This window comes from Osmerus mordax, chromosome 27, assembly GCF_038355195.1.
Source record: "Osmerus mordax isolate fOsmMor3 chromosome 27, fOsmMor3.pri, whole genome shotgun sequence".
Taxonomy (NCBI): Eukaryota; Metazoa; Chordata; class Actinopteri; order Osmeriformes; family Osmeridae; genus Osmerus; species Osmerus mordax.
Window position 1 is genome coordinate 5032290 of NC_090076.1, and position 22189 is coordinate 5054478.

At 52.1% G+C, this 22189-nt stretch overlaps 1 protein-coding gene across 3 annotated transcripts; it reads right to left on the reverse strand.

Annotated features, from left to right (window-relative positions):
- Positions 1–334: 334 nt before the first annotated feature.
- LOC136936678 (desmoplakin-A-like) lies at positions 335–17139 on the reverse strand. Of its 3 annotated transcripts, none has more exons than XM_067230294.1 (24): positions 16786–17139; positions 15883–15976; positions 15127–15245; positions 14463–14616; positions 13639–13764; positions 13358–13417; positions 12885–13052; positions 12462–12566; positions 12001–12096; positions 11463–11588; positions 11186–11338; positions 10902–11056; positions 10596–10722; positions 10295–10498; positions 9815–10075; positions 9367–9545; positions 9039–9177; positions 8312–8505; positions 7798–7960; positions 7453–7536; positions 7197–7304; positions 6993–7091; positions 4948–6774; positions 335–4207 (listed from the first exon to the last, which is right to left on the reverse strand). In XM_067230294.1, exons 1-24 carry the CDS (start codon positions 16977–16979, stop codon positions 881–883), a joined length of 8262 nt encoding a protein of 2753 aa, XP_067086395.1. In that variant the 5' UTR covers positions 16980–17139; the 3' UTR covers positions 335–880. The 3 variants fall into 3 exon arrangements, with proteins under 3 accessions (XP_067086395.1, XP_067086396.1, XP_067086394.1); XM_067230295.1 differs by having other exon boundaries at positions 6277–6774; positions 9815–10090; XM_067230293.1 differs by having other exon boundaries at positions 9815–10090.
- Positions 17140–22189: the final 5050 nt, after the last annotated feature.

The window sequence follows — 22189 nt, forward strand, 5'->3', positions numbered from 1 at the left end:
AAAAAAAACTATTAGACCATATGTGATTTCAATTTAATATTCATGTATTTGTATGCAGATTCGTTGTCAGTAAATAATGCTAGTGTGGTATAGCTTTCCACTGGAAAAGTGGAAAATGTGGGATGCATTAACCTTTGAATGAAGCTTTACGCTTTCAAAGTAACTATCATTTTACTTCTACACAAAGGGGAAAGATAATTGAGGATCACCTCAAAATATTAAACAGACAAGCTTAGGCTTGTGTTTATAACTCTTTCAAACCCATTTGACTTCTGGAAATCTTTAGTTCTCAGTTATGCAGTCGCCATCAACTACCAAATGATTGAACAACATGTGGAAGGATATAACAATTTTATTTTGAGAAATAGAAAAATAGTTACAAAGTGTTAAAGGAAACTGTTATCAGACACCACCTTACAGCAGAAATACTACATGAACGATAAGGAATGTTATTTATGACAAACTGTTATCCCACACAAGCTCAAGAAAAAAGTAGACTATGTAACATTGTATTTCAAAAACACACATTTTATTTCTCTTTCCTAAAAATCTCTTACCTAAAAGCAATTATGTTTGCAGTGCAATATGTTTGACTGGGGTACAGTAGACTGACAACAGGTTTATCATATGCCAAACAAAGCCAATACATTTTAAAACCAAACCTTATTAAAGTCCCTTTTTTCTTTATTATCTTTATACATTTTCATTCACTTTCACTCAAACTGTTATACTGCATTTCATGTGGCCTTTTTCTTTTTAAGTTTGCCTGAAGATATGCATATTGCAAAGCTTTACTCCGTGAATAAACACCATTTTGTTAAGAAGTTAAGACAAAGGCTGACTGAAGGATGAACTAATTTTTCCTCTCTCCCCCACCATCTTACATCTTGGATACGGATGTGTGGCTGTAGCTACTGTAGCTGTAGGAGGAGCCTAGATCAACGCTGCCCCTGCGCGACCCCGACCTGGAGCCAGAAGCGGAGCCAGGGGCGGAGGACACATTGTAGGGGCTGCTGATGCCTCTGGACGAGATTGTGGACGCTTGGAGCATCCTCACCCCGGTGTTTTCCTCCAGCAGACTGTTATCCATGGCCTCCTTGAAGGAGATCTTGAGCTTGCTTTTGGGGCAAGTCAGGTTCTTGGCATGGTGACGGGTTTCCTGGAGCTTCTGCGCCGCCCTCGCATCCAGCCAGCCCATCTGCAGCGCCTCCTCAATGGTTCGTCGGCGGCCCAGCTCCGGGTCATACAGCCCCCCCGTCACGTACTGGAACTCCAGGAACCTGTGGCCTGCCTCGTACGGCAACCATTTCTCCTTCATGGCCTCGGCCGCAGACATCTTCCTCTTGGACTTGACATCCTCAAAGCCAATATAGGCCTTCTGGGCAGCCTTCAGCTTGGTGGCCATATCGGCCTCTATGATGCCCTGGTGGGAAGCCTCTTGGATGCCCATTCTGCGGCCGGTGGCTGGGTTGACGATGCCCCCAGTGCAGGCCTGGGCCTCCAGGAGCCTCTGAGCAGTGATGGAGTCCATCAGGCCTCTTTTCAGAGCCTGAGTGATGGAGATTTTCTCCAAGGTCTCCGTGTCAAAGATGGCCCCCACCGGGCTCTGTTCACTGAAGACCTCGGCCGGGTCGGCCAGGGTGATGGAGACGCTGGCGATGTGCTTCAGGTAGTTTTGGGGGTCGGAGGCAGTGGCCCAGGCTGCCGAGCCGTCGACGACGGTGGAGCGCTCGGATATGACGGACGAGGTCGTCGTCGTTCTCTGGGAGGACATGGTTGACGAGGAGAGAGAAGAGAAGGATTTTGCTGTCGCCTTCTCTGCGGAAGCTGCTGTTGCCGCCGCTGATGCTGCCGTTGCTGCTGCCGTTGTTGCTGCCGTTGCTGATGAAGATGTTGACGAAGATGAGCTGGCTTTGATCCTGCTGGTGATGATATCCGCAAACTGCGTGAGGGTAATGGTATGGGCACGGTACTGTTCAAACACCGACTGGCTTATCACTCCGTTCTTCAGAAGGTCTGTGACGTCGAACTTGGTTCCCGTCTGCCTGTCGATGAGAGCCAGCGAGGAGGAACCGTCAGGGTTGGTGACCACAATCTCCTCCCACTCACACTCCTGCCCGGAAAGCTCCAGAAAGGTCTCGTAGTCGATGAGCCCCTTGTTGTAGGCCTCCTTCACGGTCATCTCCTTGTTGGTGTCGGGGTCCACGATCACCACCCTCCTCTTCCTCAGAGTGTTCTTCTGAGTGGACTGCTGTTTCTTCTTATCGATGATGGGGAGGAGAATGAGGCCCGTCTTCTCGTCCGTGATGCAGCGTTTCTTCAGCTGGAGGTAGGTCAGGTTCTCCTCGGTGTTGGGGTCGAAGAACCCCTTGGTGTCGTCCCCCTCGTCGGTCAGGATCTGGCTCATCTCCTTGCCGAAGTAGCCCTTCTTGTAGGCCACGTCCACGTCGATGCGGTGGCTGTGCTTGGGGTCGATGATGCCTCCGCTGGCAATCTGGGCCTCCAGGAGCCGGATACCGTGGCCCTTCTCTATCAGGCCCCTCTCCAAGGCCTGGAACAGGGATATGATCTTGTCGGTCCCGGGGTCTTGGTAGCCCGTGACGGCCCTCTCGGCTGACAGCAGCTTGTCCTTGAACTCCGGACCATGCAGGCCTTTGGTGTATGCCTCGCTCACGGTGAGGTAGAGGTTGTTGACCGGGTCGATCATGAAGCCCGAAGCAGCCTGGGCTTCCAGGAGCTCCATGGTGGTCCCCGGTCGAAGGAGACCCTCCTTCATGGCCTGGTAGATGGGCATGGTCTTGCCGCTGGCCTCGTCATACACGCCCGCGATGCAGGTGGACCCTCGCAGGTAGGTGCGCAGACGGGTCTCGATGTCCTGGCTCGTCAGCTTGCCCTCCCTCAGCTGGTCGATGTCGGTGCGCTCCAGCAGGTTAGCGTCCACCAGGTCAGACACCGCAACCTGGTCCCTCAGCCCCTGTACCGTCATGGGCTTCTCAGGCGCGGGCAAGAGCAGCAGGCCCGTGCCGGGGTCAACCTTGCACTTCCTCTTCAGCGACACGTAGCTAGCCCCCAGCTGGGTGTCCGGGTCCAGGTAGCACTCGGGCGTCTGGTTCAGGGCCCGGTACAGGTCCTCGTTGATGAGGTCGCGGTCCATGGCTACGTCTTTGGGGAGGAACACACTGAGGACAGGGTCCAGGATGCCTCCCATGGACTCTTGAGCCTGAACGAAGCGCAGAGCCGTATCCCTGTCAATCAGCCCCTTCCTCATGGCCTGGCTCGCTGATAGGATCTTGCTGGTGTTGGGATCCCGGTAGCCCACGGCTGCGGCCTCCGCCACCAACAGCCTCCCTCGGTGCTCTTCATCCACCACCCCATTCGCATACGCCTCATCCACCGTGAGTTTCCGATTGGCTCTGGGATCGATGATGTGGCCCGTGGCGGCCTGGGCCTCCAGTAGCAAGACTGTGCTTTCCGGAGACAGAAGTTTGGCCTTCCGGGCCTCTGTGAGAGACATTTTGCCCTGAGGTCCTGAGGCCACACCAGCGATGGCGCCGGTTCCCTTCAGATTCAGCTTGATGTCCACAGACACCTCAGGAACTGTCTTCTGGCCCTTGATCAACTGGTTAAAGATGGGCACGTCAAGGACACCACAGTCCAGCAGCTGCTGGGCGGTCACCGGTTTGCGGACGCCGTCGAAGACCAGCGTGGAGGGGTCCAGCAGGGTCTTCTCTGTCTGGGTGTGTTTGGGCAAGGTGTCGGGGCGCTCCCTCAGTTTCCTCAACTCCACCTCCAGCGAGTCTCTCACGGAGGTCAGGCTGGACAGCTCTGTCTGGGTGCTCACAAGCTTTCTCTTGTAGGTCTCCTCCACCTCCCTCAGCTCCCTCATCAGTCTCTCCATCTCGCTCTTCATAGAGGCCCGGTCTCGCTCCAGCCTATCGCGCTCGGAGACAAACTGCTTGACCTGGCCTTCCTTGGTCCCGGCCAGGTCCTTCCAGTACAGGAAGTCCTTCTTCACCTGTTCGCTCTCCTCCTGGAAACGCCGCTTCAGGCGCACTTCGGACTCCAGGGAGAGCTTGATGCGGTTCAGCTCCTCCTCCAGCCTGTGAGCCTTGTCCTGGTCCGTGGCATTGAGCTTAAGCAGCAGGGCATCCCTCTCCTTCACCACGTCGCTGTACTGAACTTGAGTACTCTGGATTTTAGACGAGGTCTGCAGACAAAGGAGGAGAGAGGGAGAAGGGGAGGGAGGGGTTCCATAAAAAGGTTAATTTAGCTGACCAATCCATACAGCGTAACGGAGTGACAGTGATTTTATGAATTGTTAGCACGTGAAACATCTACTTTTGACCTCTAAAATAAACCAGGTCCCCAAATGACTTACCCAAAGAGAAGTTGTAAGTGGTGAGGCAAAATGATACGCAGTATGAGTGAAAGGATATATGATCAAATTATCACTTGGATGACTTAATCAGCATGAATACATCCACAACATTTGCGATCACACAAAACAAACGGGATTACTAAACCACTGTACTTGCAATACAAAGTGACATTCAACACAAAATTTAATGAGAACTAGTAATTGTTTAGAGCAGGTGATCAGTTTTTCTGTAGACACTTGATCATTCTGGAAAAAACAGGCAAAGGCAAAAAAGCATGCTGATTGGTGAATCAAAGAGGAAGTGTTGGTAATGTGGACAGAGAAGGCAGGCAGAGAGAGAGAGAGGCAAAGATAGTATTTACCTCAGTCTTTATACAATCATGTAGAAATGATTGTCATGCAAACAGTTCAACACATACAGGATCGACTTGAGTGCGATCACAATCTAGCTAGCCAAAATTACAGACATTCCAGCATGCAAGAGAAAGCATTGTCCACAGCCAGCTAAAAGCGTACGATTGGAGAGAAAGAAAACTACGTCCGAGATGAACTCTCAAAGCTCCAAGTACCTCGATGGACTGCTTTTGGATTAGCTCTATCTCCAGCCTCAGCTTCTCCCTCTCGGAGGAGAGCTCGGACACCAGGTTCTGGTATTCCCGGCTGCTGCGCGCGCTGCTCTGCAGCTGCAGCTCCAGGGCTGTGATCTGGGAGGCCAGATCGTCGTCGGCCCCCCTCCTGGCTCTCACCAGCTCCTCCTTCTCCTGCCTGACCCCCCTCAGCTCCTCCTCCAGCCTCAACCTCTCCTTGGTGAGGGTCTCCGTGAGGCCCCGGAGCTTCTCCAGCGCCGCGGAGCTCTCGTTGAGCGCCGTGGTCTTCTCCTCCAGGGTCTTGTGGAGGCTCTCGTAGCGGTGGTTGCTGTCGCGGACGCGGCTCTGCTCCTGGAGGAGCTGCTGCTGCAGGGCCTTCAGTTGGCCGCTCAGCTGGGCGAGGCGCTCCGTCGAGGCCTTGTGCTCCCGGACGCTCCTCTCGAGCTCCTCCTTCAGCCTGCGCTGCTCCTCCTCCCCTCTCCTCCCCCCAGCGGTGGCGTCCTCCTGGCTCTGCCGCAGCGTGTTGATGGTGCCGGTGTACTCCCTCATGGTCATGGTGGTCTTCTCCAGCTCGAGCTCCACTCTCTTTCTCTTTGTCACGTCGTCCAGGTTGGTTTTCTTGAGCGCTTCCAACTCCAATTCCAGCCCATCTCTGGTGGCCTGCAGTTCCCGGACGCGTGCCTGTAGCCTGGTCAAGCTCTGCTCCAGCCTGCTCCTCTCGCTGGCCTCCTTCTCCAGCTGGGGCCTCAGCCTGTTCAGTTCCAGTTCCACCTCCCCCAGCCTGGCCACCATCACCGTGGACGAGGACTGCTGGGCCTGGACCTTGATGAGGGTCTTATCCATCACGACCCTCTCTTCCTCCAGGACCGTCCTCCTGCGGCTCTCCTCCTCCAGGATGTGTGTGAGGTGAGCCAGCTGGCCGTTCTTGTCCTGGAGGACCTTTGTGACCTGGGCCAGCTCCTGGCCGTGCTGGCTGCTCTCCTCAGCCCTCTGCCTCAGCAGGGTCTCCACCTGCTCCTCCAGCTCCCTCCTCCTCCGGGCCTCCTCGGAGCCTGCAGCCTTCTGGCTGAAAGCCTCCTCGTCGGCCCTCCTCCTCTGCTCCTCCGCCTGGCTCAGGGAGAGACGGAGCCTCCTCAGCTCCTCCTCCAGGTCCCTCCGCTCGGCCTCCAGCATGTCGCACTGCAGCCTCAGGCCGGCGCCGTCTTCCTCCCGCTGGGTCGTCAGGCGCTGGATGTCCGTGTGGCTGATGTGGATCTGGGACTCGTAGGTTTGCTTTATGTTAGCGATCTCCGCACAGCACAGGCTCCTTACCTTGGAAAGCTCCAGCTCCAGCTCCTTGATCCTGGACGCCTCTTCGGCCAGCTGCCTCCTCAGCCTCTCCGCCTCCCTCTCCCGGTCGCCGACGCTCTTCTCCACCTCCATCTTGGCCCAGCTGACCTCCTCCAGCTCCTTCTGCCTCTTCCTCAGCATGGCCTCGTACTCCTGCCGCTGCTCCCCGTAGCGCTCCTCCGCCAGGGTCCTCTTCCTCTTCTCCTCCTCGATGCTGTAGGTGAGGCGGGCCACCTGCTCGTTGAGGTCCTGCAGCTGGCTCTGGGTGGAGGCCAGGCTGTCCTTGGTGGTGTTGCACTGCAGGGTGGTGTGCCTCTTTACCTCCTCCACCGAGATCAGGTGCTCCTGGGACTGGGCCAGCTCCAGGCGGTAGCGAGCGATGGCCTCTTCCAGGGAGCGGTTCTTCTCGTCGCCGTCCGCGACGTTCCCCTTCAGGAGACGGAGCTCTTCCTCCAGCAGGTCGATCCTGGTGTTCCTCATCTGGGGAACGAGGAAGAGATTCCTCAAACACTGAATACGAATCTTCACCTAGGTTTGAACACGGGAGGCAGCCTGTGCACGTACCGTACACACACCTACGTTTTATTCGTATTTTAACAGCAGATACTTATGTGTCTGAGACTAATTCTCTTTCGGGACAATAAAGTGTGCGTTATCTTTTGCTCGTGAGCGACTGAGGTCGATCTTGCGAGTCGTACCTTGAGTTCCTCCATGCTATTGAGTAGCCCGCCTAGGTATCTGTAGTTGTCACTCGAAAGGGTGAAAAGCTCGATATAGCGGGTCTGAAGCTGTGTAGCCTGTGGGAACAGATACCCCCCCCAAAACAAACATCAGAACATTACCACAACAAAACATGAGCCGCTCACATACAACCGACAAACGGTCCAAAACTCGGAATTTACCTCTTGGGTAAGCTCGTTGGCGGGGGACAGTAGCATGGTCCTCTTGATAGGGATGTTAAGGACGGTCTCCAAACCAGCACTGTACGAGGCCAACTCCAACTCGTAGTCCTAAAGACAGAATCATTTCAAAACGACGGAACTTCTTTCCAAACTCCTCTGTTGGATCAATAGAACCGCACGCTTGAGGCACGACAACCAAGTCGAGTCCGCCGCACGCCGTGAAAACGGACGGCCGGAACGGCCGGAGCTCCCTTACCTTGATGGAGTTCACGCAGGTCTCGTTGTCCCTCAGCACGCTCTCCACGTTCTCCCTTCTCCCCTTGATCTCCGTGTTCAGAGCCTGCGACACAGCAGAGGTTTCACCTCACTAGAACCCACAGCGTGGCAGGTGCGATCGAGCGCTGTCGCTTTGTGAGGCGTCGCTTTTCGTTGGATAAAAGCCAATTTTGGAAAACAGGTCTTCTGTTTTGTACTGTGGCGTTTCTTTTATTGACTGGATTTGTCTCGGCCGTTCTCATGGTACGGACCTAAGCGTAAGGAATTGCCCTTTGTGGACAAACAAAGAACATCTATATATCTGAACTGGACGCTCACAGCTTACCTTCTGTTGGCTGAGGTGCTCGTTCAGGCCGCCGATGTCGTCGATCTTGGCGCCGTGCAGTCCGTCCTGTTGCTTTCGCGTGGCGCCGATCCACTCCCCCAGGGTGGAACCGGTGCCCCTGTAGTGCTGCAGCTGCTGCAGATACACCGTCTGCCCGCGGAGCCTGACAGAGACAACAGGACGCCAACCAGGTTAGACCCAGACATTGTCATCGTCACCGCTTCGCGTGTCCCCCCCGGTGGACGGTGAAGGAGCCGCCAGCGAGACGACTGCCGTCGTGAGCTGCGGGGGCGTTTGGAAATATTTACGCGGGGTGGCCGGACAGGTCCAGGGGTTATTGTGGGGTGGCACATTTATCGACGTTGTTCCTACCATGCGATGCGACGCGTGTTCAACCCCTGGGGGACCCACCCCGAGGCTACACCATGGTTACGAGGCAAATGTGAGTGTAAGGGAAGGGGGGGGGGGGATTAAAGCGGGAAAGGGAATGCGGAGGAAGAGGAGGGGGGTCTACCTGGAGTCGATCTGGTTCTGGATGCGGCGCCAGCGGTCGCTCAGCTGGCTCACCTGCTCGCCGTAGCGGGACAGGTCCACGTCGCACCTGTGGAAGGACCCGCCCACCTGGTCGTTCCAGTGGACCGCCTTGCCCAGCTCGGTTTCCATGGAGACCAGGACGTCCTTCTTTTGCTCCAGCTCCGCCCTCATACTCTGCTCAGACCCCCAAAGAAGTGAACATTCCAGCAGATGAGAAAGCTTCCAGAACAATCTTCAAACAACCGATTCTTACACCTCATCACTTTAAGGCAAAGACCTTCCCGGAATGTCTTTGAAGTCCTTCCAGTTCCACAAAGCTAATCTGAACTGACCTACAGCATGACCAAACCCTTCCTGAACCTTTAGATAAGTTCTAGAGTTCTAAATATTTCCTACGGTCCCCACAGCGCAAGTTAGCTTTAGACCGGAAGCTTTAGTTAGCTTCCGGGCTAAGTTACCTAGCATAATACTCGTAGCAATGCTACTACCATGCTAGTGTCACTTGTTAGCCTTCTCATTAGTACATTTTGAAGCCATACTTAAGCGTTTTTCGCATAGTTTTCCATCAGAAAATATTCAATTCGAATGTTCGACGTTATGCTGTGGGACCCGCATTCGAACAATCACATATGTGTGACGCTACACTTTAACGGGTTCAAGTGCTGGTATGTTGTCCTTCTATGGTCTGGACCGGTGAGCTACTGTACCTTCAGGGTGGACATGTAGTCTTCCACCTCGGCCGGATCCAGTGAGGTGGTCTCCTTCTCAGTCAGCCGGGCCTCGTGGACCTTCACGATGTCCTCACAGCGGGCCACGCTCTCCAGGAGAGCCCTGAGAGCCCGCAGCCTGGGGGACAGGGAGAAAGACAGGAGGGAAGGAGAGAGAAAGAGAGAGAGAGAGGAGCATGTTACTATCAACACCATTCCCCCCCCCCCAAAAAAAAAAGATCAATATAGGGTTGAGTCGCTTCATGGCATGTGCTCGATTCCTTGTCAGGCTGTGAATGCGAGCATGTGTGTGTGCGTGTGTGCGTACCTCTGTAGGTAGGCCGCAGACCAACCCTCCAGGGTTCCCAGTCTCTGGTTGACGAGGCTGAGCTCGCTGCGCAGGAACTGGGCTTTGTCAGCATCGCTCATGTCCTCCAGCTCTTTCTGGATGCGTTCCTTCAGCCGCAGGTACTCCACGCGGCTGGACTCAATGTCCCGCTGCACCGCCTTGAGTAAGTAAGTAACGCACCCCCCCCAAAAAAAAACAATGAAACAAACACATTTTTGAATTCAAAGTTTTTATGAACTTCACTGTAAATGTGCCAGAATGAGCCAAAACGGCTATTTTTCCATCTGTAGACCTTGACAGAATGTTAAAAACAATGCATCTTATATGAATACGATAACAAAAATGGACAAATTTTATTGGCCTCAATTGTGTATTTATTGGTCTGCGGATTCAACGTGTGTATGCGTATGTGTGTGTGTGTGTGTACCTCCAGCCTGGTGATCCTCAGGCCACAGTCGTGCGCCCCGTCCTCGCCCAGACAGACGTGGATGTGCTGGGTTAGCCCCGCCTCCGCGCCGTCCAGCCTCACTCTGAGCGCGTGCAGCTCCGTCAGGCTCTGGGAGGCCACCACCTTCTTCTTGACCTTCTTCACCTCCTCCTTCTTCACCACCACTTTCTTGGTCTCCTCCACCCTGGTGGCCTGCTGCTGTTGCACTTGCTGCTGTTGCACCTGCTGCTGTTGCACCTGCTGCTGTTGCTGCTGCTGTATTTGTTGCTGTTGTGCAGCTAGAGGGGAAACGAACGGAGGCTGGTCAGTCGTTTGCGCCCAACAAAGTCGAAAAGATGAAAAAAAGTTTATTTCGTCCACAGAAGAGGACTGAGGTAAGCCCACGGGTCAGCGCTTCTAGAAACCCAAGGAGACGGGGAGAAATCTCGGTAGGTCCTTCATGGCCCTCGTACTGTGCACGGCGCATTCCCACTCACTGTACGCAGGCAGTTGCACCACGAGCTGGTCGTAGTGGGCCTGGGCACCGGTGTACTGGCTCTCGATGCTTCTCTTGTCCTCGTCCCCGAACATCTGGGAGCCATGGCAACAGACTTTGAACTCGTCGTAGTGGGACTCCAGGCTCTTGACGATGCTGCGGTATTCCTCTGGACGCATGCGAGCCAGCTGTGGAGACACACACACACATGGTGGGATTGAAAAAGGGGTTAACCCCAAACATGAGTCAGACAGTGTTGGCTGAAGCCCATCTGGTTGGGCTTACCATGGTGAGAGTGAGGGAGTTTATGTGGGTGATGTCTTGGACACAGTACTGCCAGGAGATGAGACTCTTGATGTTGATGTAGAACTGGTTCCACATGGTCAAGATGGCCTCGTAATACTGCTCATTCCTGGAGAGATACACACACACACACAAACACATAAATGTTTGGGTTAAACACTTATTTGATAAAAAACAACAACTAATCTTGTATGACATTGTGGCTGGAGTAGTTCATCAAGCATAGAAATAGTCTTGTTAAGGATAGAAATAGTGTTTGTGAGTGCATGCGCGAATGTGTGTTCTTACTTGGTGGCCAGGTTGATGCTGAGGGGGTTGGGTGGTGGCACCAGCAGACACACCGAGGGCACCATCATATCCATACCTCCAGGCCCCGTCACCTGCCACTTACTGCGCTGGCTGTTGTCCTTCAAGATGGCTTCATTCCCCTTGCAGATCACTCTCTGTGAAACGTGAAATACCGTACTTGAAAAGACCGAAAGGCCCGTTTTTTGTGTGTGCTTGTAAAAGCATGTGCGTATTTGTGTGCGACACCTTTTACGTGTGTGTGTGCGCGCGTGTCGGAATCTCACCTGGTCTTGTTTAAAGTCACACAGAGCCGACACGATCACCGTGCCGGTGGTTTTGTTGTCCGGGTTGCGTGGTTTCAGCCTCACGATGCTCTTGGACTTGCTGACCAGGTGCTGCACCTGCCTCTTGTTCTCCATGATCCTCCCCTTCTCTCTCTGGGGACACACAGGAAGTCACGCACTGCGTCAGGCTCAAAAGGACGGACTCTCTCTCGCACTTCAAACCTCGGCCGTCCGACCGACCGCGTCTCCGGAGTTTGACGGCGGGGGTTAGGGTTACCTCCAGGTTCTGTAGTAGTTCCTGCAGGTTGTCCAGGGGCGTGTTCTTGTCACAGGCGAAGTTCAGGCGGATGGTCTCGTGCTCCTTCTGCAGCTTGCTGTAGGTGTCGTTGGCCTCCCTAAAGAACTGAACGGCGCACGCACGTTAGCCGTTTCACATTTCCCATTTAGTCATTTAGCAGACATTCTTATCCAGAGCGACTTACAGTGAATACAGGGACATTCCCCCGAGGCAAGTAGGGTGAAGTGCCTTGCCCAAGGACACAACGTCATTTTGTCTGGCGGGGAATCGAACCGGCAACCTTCTGATTACTAGCCCGATTCCCTAACCGCTCAGCCACCTGACTCCCTCATGATGTGAGGTTTCGCTTGTCCGTGCGTCTGTCTGCACGTGCGCCTGTGGAATCTCCGTGGGAGCCCTGTGTGCCGCGTGTCTGTGCCTCCGCGTTGTGGGTGTGTGCGCGAATTTCAGTGCCCAGTCTGACCCCTGTGTTGTTCTGTGCATCTGACAATAAAAGACTTGGACTTGGGTGTTTTACCTGGCTGTAGGCCGCGTTCTCCTTCAGGTGCACGTCGATGCACTTGATGATCTGAAGCAGCCAGCTCCACTGGGTCTGCAGAGTGTCCATGTAGGCCTGGGAGACGAGCCGCAGAGGAATGACCGCCAGAGCGCCGGAGAGGAACGGATTGGATTACTGATACGGACCACGTGGCTCCTATCCCAGTCCTCATCTCAGTAGCTCACAGACACAGCACTGTGCAAAAGTCTTATACGCAAGTCTTACACACACACAAGACAATATTCATGTAAGAAATCTCGGGTGCCTAAGGCCTCCGCATTCTACGCAGTAGCGTAGAATATGTATTTACTGCCATACCAACGCGGTGGTTAGGAATTAGCTTCAGTGTGCTCCCAACTGACAACAAAACAAGAACCATCACAGCGCCACATTAATGACATCATTTCAGACGGAACGGAACCAGACCGAGGCGTCCTTACCTCGATCTTATCCGAGGCCGGGTGGCCATCCTTCAGCAAGTTGTCTACCTTCAGCTTGAGCTTGTTCAGGTCTTTCTCCTTCAGCTCCAGATTACTCATCAGTTTCTGACAGACGGAGGACAACAGTTAGGACACAGCCCTGGGAGGGGGGAGGGGGGGGGGGGTCGGGGGCTTTCTGGAAAGTTCCGTCTTTGTTGCCTAACTCTTCGTGGTTTGGCATCACCATAATGTGAGACAGACGAACCGTCTAACGAAATGTAATTGAACACGGATGAACCGAGGGGTTCATTGACATACACATCATCATATCTCAACCAACAGGAATCAAGGCCTGTGAGAGTTTCCGGTGGAGAGAGGCCCTCCGTGACCCCCCCTGACCTTTGCCCTCTCCCCCGAGCGACCTCTGCTGGCCCTGCCCCTCACCGAGTAGCCCTCCTGCTTCTGGGGGATGTAGGCCTCGATGTTGCGGTCGCCCCAGTCGAACACCAGCTCCTCTTCCTCCCTCTCGTTCACCCACATGATCTCCTGGGAGATCTCCTCGATGATGCCCTGCAGGTCTCGCAGGCGGTCCGTCCGGCCGAACGACATTTTCTGAGGGGACGAGAAAGACAGAAAAACAAATGTGTGCATGCGTAGGTTTTCTCGTCGTAATAATAATAATTCACGATTCACGTAATACAACAGGTTTGCCAGTGTTTGTATTCACAGGCATGAGCCAGTGTGTGTGTGTGTGGGGGGGGGGGGGGGGAGGGGGGTTGGGGGTAAATACAAGTTAGGTGACCTCCACCCCCCCCCCCCCATATGAGAGACTCTAACTTGGGGTTTTGTGTTCATAATATGACCCCTTAACCACCAGACCTCGAGAACGTGACCAGTGAATATTCCAGTCCTCTCACCTGCAGACTGTCCCATTCCTGTTCCAGAGAGTGCAGATTGGCCTTGTCACCCTTAGCTGCCTGCAGACAAAGAGGGAGACGCACTTAATAGGTGTGCGTGTACATGCATGTATGCGTGTGTCTGTATGTGATTTGTGAGTTACGTGTGCCTCTTCCAATATAGGTACAGCACTTGAATGTGTCGTGTGTGTGTGTGTGCGCGCGCGCGCGTGTGTGTAGCCACTCGTGCGTGCCCGTGCGCGCGTCCGTCCGCGTTTGCAGGGAGGAACCCCCCCCCTTACCAGTTCGTCCTTGGCGCGCTCCACCTCGGCGCTGCGCTGGATGGAGCTGTGGAACCTGGCGTGGCTGACGAGCTGCTGTTCGATGGCGGCCGGGTCGTCCCCCCAGGTGGAGGTCTCGATCAGGCGCTGGGGAGACAAGGCGCAGGGGAGTCACACACAGACACGCGGGCCGTACGGCGCCCACGCGGTCACCTCCGCGCCGAAAAGTAGGGCAGTCCATCGGGCGGTCCAATGTGACCGAGAGCTGAGGGTAATTCAGTGATGTCATCTCCCGTGCAGTTCGAGCGCAGGGAACCTTTTTGAGGCGTACGGCGGACGTGAGTGTACCACTTTACCACTAGGGGGTGGCAGACACTAATGGAGATGGACTATTCCCTCAGACACAAAGGAAACGTCTGGAATTCACCCGGAGACACTGAGTCTGATCCTTTCAGACAAGAACATAGCCTTGGTTTAACCCCGGCCACTCAACCGTGGGTTTCTGCACACAGTACACACTATGTGTGTGTGTGTGTGAGTTACAGTTTCAGATACCCTCAAGCACAAAAGCATTATGTACGACCGCAAACCTCCTCCCTTCTGACACTCTTAATACATAACAGTAATATGATCTATAGGTGTGCGTGGGACGTGAGTATGTTTACATGTGCGAGTGTGTAGAATGTCCAGTTTAGGCCCATCCAAATAAGGTTGATAACGTTCCAAAGTTCAACAAGTCAATGTTAACAGGTTAACCACCTAAAAAACACCCTTTGTGCACGCGAGATTGCTCCAAACAAGGCCTCCCACTCGGGCAGTGCACAGTCACGGGCGGCCCTGCATACCTTCTGTTGTTTAATCCAAGCCACAGCCTCTTGGTAGTTCCTCCCCGGCTCTTCCCACCCGCCGGCGCTGCCCCTGCTCCCCCGGCTCCGCCTCTGCATGGTCCCGTTGAAGGCCATGTGGACCGACTTTAGCTGGTCCATGCACATATCCACGCTGTGCCGGGGCAAAAGACAACAGGGAGAGGCGGTGTGGGAGGTTAGGGGTGACGTGGGGAAGGAAAGGGTGTGTGTTCCAGTGTATTCTACATGATTTCCTGTGTGCGCGCCATAAAATGCTCAGTGATATGTAGGTGGAGACCATGGTGAATTGACAGTGTGCCAGTGTTAGACTGTTCCACTGTTTTATTAAATATAGTATGAAATTGTACTCTTTTTACATGTAGGCATAAAAAAGTGGGTGCTTTGTGCTCATGAGTGAAAACTATGACCTGTGTAACTTTATCGAAAACAATACTGGGAGAGAAACTGTTAGAAATGAGCACTTCCAGTCCCCCTGCTATACTTACGTACACTACCTGTGTGTCTATTAGGTTCAAAGTGTCTGCTAAGAGACTCAAACACGGACAGAAATGTAGACCCGTAGAGCCAGCACAGGAGGGAGGGTGTTTGCCGTTCAGGTGAGAGGCCCCCCTCTCTCTCTCTCCCCACCCCCCACCCCCCTCACCTCATGATCACGCTGTCGTTCGGCTGACCCATCTGCCGCAGGTCCACGGCGCATCCCTTCAGCTGCTCGACCGTCTCCCTCGCCATGGCCAGGTAACGTTCTCCCTCCGCGGTGCCGCCCTGCGGGAAAGCCGTGGGGAAGAACATCACAGAGGGTTCCCCCACCCCCTTGCCAACCGTTCTGCGCTCTCTATCTGGCCCAGATATATCTCCTCCTTGTTTTAAAACTTTTTTTTTTTTTTACAAACCACAGACAGTGTCTTTAACAGTTAAAGGAGCCATTGTGCCCGGTCAAAGGAAAACGTCAGTCTTTGTCGGGTATCTGAAGTTAATTCCAGGATTTAGTGCAGCTAGCAGAAAGCCAGGCGGTAAATACAAGCATCGTACGTGCAGGGAATGCCTCTGCTTCTCATTACAATGTGATAAAAAAGAAGAATTATGTACAGTTGGGTTTTTTTTTAAAGTTAATTGTGCGTATTAAGCAATAGAAAGTATGGGTTACATTTAACCAAGCATATTTCACATGCCTTTATCAGGTGTTGAAATCGGGCTCAAAATCAACAGGCAATGAGTAATCCAGACAACTACCATACATGTGATGAATATTAAATGGTGGAATGATGTTTCTTCACTGGGTAGGGTGATGTGGTGTGTGTGGGTGTGTGGGTGTGTGTGTGTGCACCATGCAATGTGCAAGCTCTGCATAACAAGTGACTGGATCATATCCTGGAAGGGGGAGAGGGATGGGGTCACTCACTGACTGCAGACAGTGCTCCGCTTTTCTCAGGTATTCCTGGCACTGGGACTGCAAGAGGTAAGCCTTCTGGTGGAGAGCACTGTGGGGGGATTGGCTGGACAGAGGAGGAGGGCATCATTATCATAATCGTAGGCAATCAGCAGCAGTCGTAAAGATCATAATTAACTAGAATGGCGTAAACACACTTTTTTCGTTGTTGTTATGTGCCAAAAGGGGCAACTGATCTTCTGTAAATGTTCGGCAGTAACAGACATTTTTTCATGCTGTCGAGAACAATGACCCTTAAGCTGTGTTTGGGTTCCCTTCTAGCTCTCTAAAATGGAGCCTGCGTGCTAGAGATGATGTGGCTGACTAAAATGCCTAACACTTATGTGAGTAATAAATCAAGCTGACAAAACAAGCACCAAGACAGTATTATACAGTACAGTGTTGGTGTGTTGACTGTTCTCACAGAGGAACCTACAAAAGGAATTCTGATGCCGTGTAGGACTATAGCCTAAATTAATAAATGATCATATTTGCACGTTTGATTTGCGTTGTACATTTCTCTATTATTATTGTATTTGTTTTACAAATACCTCTCATTGCTAAATGAGCAGCATACATTTTAATTATTAACTCTCTGCACAAACAAAACGAGTCCTGCAAATAGTCTTGTGACTAGATAGTAGTCTTTATGGGGTGAGTAGGCTACATGCTATTTCATTCTTCCCCAGACATTCGACCGAAAGTACATTCAATATTTCCTAGGCTTTGGAAGCAAAAACGTTCTATTTGCCACTGTTTCTTTCCCCCTCTGGCAAGGGAAATAAATACAATGTTGGTGGGGGGGAACAACAGGTGGTCATCGAAACCAAACAAACTACAACAAAAATCTAACAAATCGACCGAGGAGAACCATACCCTTGTCCGCCTCCCATGGAACCCTTTGAGAAGGCATACGTATTGTATCCGTCCATGTATTCCTGTCCGTATCCATTACCGCTATGTACAACTTCACTCCGGGCATAGTGGGTCGGGATCCCTGCCGACAAATCTTGCCTCGACCCGGCTCGACGGTGAGTATTGAGCGCTCTCTGAGATCCGTACTGGCTCATCCTCGTCTCCAGATAGTTCGAAACTCCGATGAACTCTTTACCGGTAAATGCTGAACTTTATCAATGTGGCAGAAACTGCAAGCGGACCGGACCGGACGGGACGGTGCGGAGCGGGGCGATTTTTAGCGTTGTTCCTACACCTGTTTGTCAGGCGTCTCATCGGTGCAGACTGCAACGGGAAGGCGGAAGACTATTGGTTTTGACTACACAAGACCACACCTACAGGAGCTATCATGGCCTATTTTGCTATCCAAATGATTTTAGATGTTCTTTTCATGTTAACCCATGCATGGGGCAAGAAGCATGTGAGAGATATGCACCGAAAAATTGTTTTTCTTACTATATTCATGTTGTTGGTGCGTGTGTGTGGGTGGGTGCGGGGTGTGCATGCAGTGTGCTTGTGTGCTGGGTCTATGGAAAAGTGTGTTTGTTATTGTACTAGTTTGTAGGTAAACATCAAGAGTTCGTGAAATTATAGAAATAAGCAACTCCATAACATCCCATACAAACCCCTCTGCCCCTTAATTCGGTCTAACCATCACTTGGAATAAGTTACTATAATTACTGCACACACTCACTCTCTCTCTTCCACACACACACACACACACACACACAAACACACACAAAATAACACACTCACACAAACATGCCTTTGGTGAGCTTGTGGGCGGGGTTCACCAGGAAAACAAGTTTGACAGAAATGTGTCAGTGGTAATCTTGCGAATTATTTTGTACACGTTTTGTACATCTCTATACAAGCTCTGTGGCTGGATGTTCAAGACTAGTGTTCACATGATCCACTCCTTCTAAAAGCCTTGATTCCTTGTCCACGACTAAGTCAGTGAGGATCCACTGTCATGAACTCTGCAGTCCCTAGGGAATCTCTACAGTGTGTGTGTGGGTGTGTGTGTGTGTGGGGGGGGGGTGGTATGTGTGCATGCATGGGTGTTAGAGAGAGGGAGACTTGTGATTGATTTATACTACGTTTGTATCAAGGATTTGCTAAAACATGTAGCCTTGGTGCAGAATTTTGGTTCGAAACAGTGAGGTCATTATACTTATGGAGGAGGTATAATCAATCTCTGACCATAATCTTAGACAGTGGAACTCTATCCAATCCTTAATCCCTAAGGCCCAGTTTACCAGACATGGATCAAGCCTAGTCCTAGCCTAAAAAAAAAACGTTTTTAATGGAGATCTTCATAGAATCTTTCACTTACTCCGAACTAGGCTCAATCTATGTCTGGGAAACTGGGCCTAAGCCCTGAACCTAAAACAACTAACCTGTCTGTAACCAGCCTTGACATGACAAAACAGAAAATCATTTTTCAGAAGGATGGGAAATTTCGACCACACCCTTATTATTACTATTCACCTGATGGTGAGACGGGCCCCATAATTCCTCTGCCTGTTCACACAAGGGCTGTCTTAACCATCTGCCAAACCAACATTCCAATACATATCCTCGTTCCCAAATGACCACTGAAGAGCAAACAAGTCCGTTTCAGACTCGTAACTTGTCTTCTACACCATGTGTGTGTGCAATATACTGTGGAGAGCGCACGGTATTCGACACAAATTCTTGTCGTTTCTTTGACTGGCGTTTTTACGACGAGGAGGGTCGATTGCGTGTGCGCGCATGCCTCGGGTTCTCTTCAACGCGGTTGTCCTAAACAGACCTGAGGTTTTGACGCTCGCTGGTGTCGTTTAAAAGTCACGTGGAGTCCTTTCTGTGTCAAGGGGTAGTTCTGGGGGTGGTGGGGCTGGGGTTTGGGGTCGGGTCACAGTCTGCCCCTGTGATAACCCCCCTAAATGTATGATTCAGAGCCTCTCTCAGAATAATTATAAACATGGGATTTTGCTTGTTAACGCCTGGAATGCAGTGAAGAAAACTACATGACAACACTAATGTTTAATGTAACTGGCCCCTCTAACAGTTGCCCCCAGCTCCCCCCCCCCCCCCTCTTTTGCGTTTGGGGGTGTTTGTGTTCCGACATGGAGAGTTTAGCACATGTACGATTGACGTGTACGTCGGAGACAGGACGAGACACGCAGTGCATAACGATATCCAGTTGGATGCGTGTGAATGCGCCGTGAGTGCAGTCAGCTCTGCAACTTGAACTTCAACAACGACTATTAGGCGAGGTGTTCGAAGCAGATTAAACCAGTCGCACGTTGTGCCTCCATGTTCTCCCGGACCACACCCGGCCCCTCCTACCTGATGAGTTGAGCCCGGGGGGGGATTCTACCTGGGCACACCCTCAGACGCACCCTCCCACACACCCCTCCCAAAAAGTCCCCATCCAATCTCCTGGCACGCAAACACAGCACAGCGTGCCAGCCGGCTGAGCATTAGTCATAGTCAGATCAGCATTTACTTTAAAAGAGTTGACTTAAAAGGCTTATCTCAGCCCCCCCCCCCCCCCCCCCCCTACCTCCACCTTCCCCCTCCCCCAACCTCTTTCTCTTTTTGCTTGGCACCCGGACAAAGTGAGCGGGAAAACACATCGTAATTATTTCTGTCAGTCTCTCTCTCTCGCTCTCTCAGACTCTCTCCGCTCCTGTCTCCTGATGTCTCTGGGCTGTCGACGCTCCGCCGGGGGGGGCCGTGAGCGCGGTAAGCCGAAGGGGCGGCCCCTGCCTCCTCCCAGACCGGCCTGTCCGGGACACGGCGCAGCCCCGTCGGGGGGGGGGGGGGGGGGGGGGGGGGAGAGGGGGGAGAGCGCGTGCACGCTCCCACAGGCGTGCGCACGTGTGTCTGGGTGGGCACAGGGCGCATGCAGTCCGTCGCAAAGGTACTTGGCAGTGCGAGAGCCGAGAGTTTCGAGTGCAAGAAAGCGCATAGTTGTCGGCCCGCAAGGGCGTGTCTCTGGATCCAGGGCATGTCTGGAGCACGGGAGGAACGCACGCGTGCACCTGTGGGCGTCGCCCCCCTACACGTCTATCATCCTCTCCCAACAGGTATGCAGGTGGAACACTTTGTGTGTCTTGGAGTGCGCTCAGATTGCACTTCAAACGCGTCTGTTTATGTCTGCTTGACCTCGTGACCCCGTCGACCAATCATCCATCTTACGTACATACCGGCGCTGGAGGAGACATCGTTATTTGCACATTGTCCAGAGGTAACACCCCCCCCTCCAGACCCTGCCCCCCCCCCCCCCCGTGCTATTAGTTTACACGTATGTGCAGGGCCCACTTTTAAACCAAGCTCTTGTCTCGAAGTAACTCAAAGTCGACATAAAAGGGTTATGTTTATTGATTATTTATCGCCCCAAGGCCATGCAAGACAAAGGAGCTCTTCCATCCTTTCAGTATTTTACCGACGAGGGCTGTATCGACTGTGCAGTATAAAAACATCAAACAATACATCACCAAATTCAACACAATGGAATTTTGTTGCCCACAATATATATTGTTCAGGTGATGGTGGGAGGTTGAGGTTTGTTGGGTGTGTGTGTGTGTGTGTGTGTGTGCATTGGGTGGTTGAGAGGGAGGGAGGGGGGGGGGAGACAATCCTGTGTGACAGTGTACCTGTGTGTTAGCAGTGTGACATGGATATGCCACCTGGGGGTAGTGACAGAGTGAGTGGGTGGGGGAGGGGGGGGGGGGGGGCAGGTCAGGTAACTGACACCTGATACCAAGCCAAACCGGGCCAATGACCTCCTCAGTCTCATAGAGGAGCAAAGTGAAACCTGGATCGCTCCCAAGCCCGGCACCTTCCATCTCATTTCTGTAGATGTAGACGATGTAGGCTTGTGACAACGTCAATCTCGAGTTCTTTTCCGGAACATTCTCTCAACACCTTGGCACGTTTTGAATGCCAAGGCACCAGTACAACTGTCATTACAATAACATTTGTTGTTCTAGTTCATGACAAGTCTGACAAATGTTATTGCCTACTGGAATACTACTTATGACACCCTACGGTCATAATGGTCTAACGTTTACATGACACAGACCAAAAAAAAAAGTAAAAGTTGTCGATTTCTAATTTGGTTGGTGGGAAACTATCAGGAAACACTGTCTATTACATAAGACTCACTTGAGGAAGAGTGTGTTTGTACCCACGCATGCCTGTGTGTGTTTCAGCTTGGAGTGGAGTAGAAGGAACAGGGTGGGGGTGGAGATACAGAATGTGACACACACACACGCACGCAGCCACACACACCCACACACCCCTCCTCTCTCTCTCCCAGCCTAATAGGAACGTCGGGGAAAGGCAGGCTGGGTGAAAGTGGTGCTGTCGTGTACGTGCGAGATGGCTGAGGCCTAAGCTGTTCTCACACCTCCCCGTCGAGCAGTCAGCCGCACTCGGAATACTTCTCCATGTCACCCTCCACGCTCCAGCTACCACAGGGACACCACCGCGACCTCTCACATGAGCTGTCCTCCCTATTCGTAACGGTGACATCGTCTTTTGCTTACGCGCACTCACTGACCGGTTCGTTTGTTTGGAAGACGCTCACGAGATCCATCCTCGAATTCAAGTTTGACATTGTGTCTCAAGGTCATGAAACAACCGTGCCGTTGGTTATGGCATGTTTATAACCAGTAAAGTCTTCTTATCATGTGAAAGTAGCTTCACTGCTACCTTGATGTGGATAATCTCACAAATTGGACTGCTAAGGTCATTTGACATGTTTATTGTCATAACAGTTGTCAAACCTTGAAGATGTAAATACAGAAAATGATAAAGTGGCGCCCTCTGGTGGTACATAAGAGACCGTACGAAGACTGAAGAGAAGACAATGGACAGCCATATTGTTGGAAACGGTGGCTTGTCCCCTCCAGAACTTAAAATATGCCCACTTAATGATATATGTATGATGAAAAACTACTGACGCAAATGAAAATTGACAAATGAGATTAACTGCCGCTGATTTAAATCTCCTCATTCAACCCTTAAGTAAAGATTTCTAGCTAATCTTAAAATCTCCCTACTCGATGAAATACGTAAATAATAGAATTTCTCATAAATCCGTGTTATTCTTTAGAGGCAAGGGGGCAGAGGCTACACAAAGGGAATCTTTGTTGCCACTGTGGTACTGAGAGGTTGCTACAGATGCCCAATGCGCGTCGGTGGTGCAATCGGCCCTTGGACATCGTCCAATCACAGTCCGTAGCACGATCAAAGAGGGCGGAGCTAGATATTTCTGAGCCTACTCGCGCCGCACGGTTTGCACTTGATTACGGGCGGAAAATGATCCGCG

Excerpts from the sequence above, each read along its gene's own strand:
- LOC136936678 (XM_067230293.1), bottom strand. The coding sequence starts at position 16,979 with ATGAGCCAGTACGGATCTCAGAGAGCGCTCAATACTCACCGTCGAGCC. Across the intron at positions 7,537-7,797 it reads AGCACCTCAGCCAACAGAAG|GCTCTGAACACGGAGATCAA; the intron begins GTAAGCTGTGAG and ends GCTGTGTCGCAG. Across the intron at positions 4,208-4,947 it reads TCCAAAAGCAGTCCATCGAG|ACCTCGTCTAAAATCCAGAG; the intron begins GTACTTGGAGCT and ends CTTTGTCTGCAG.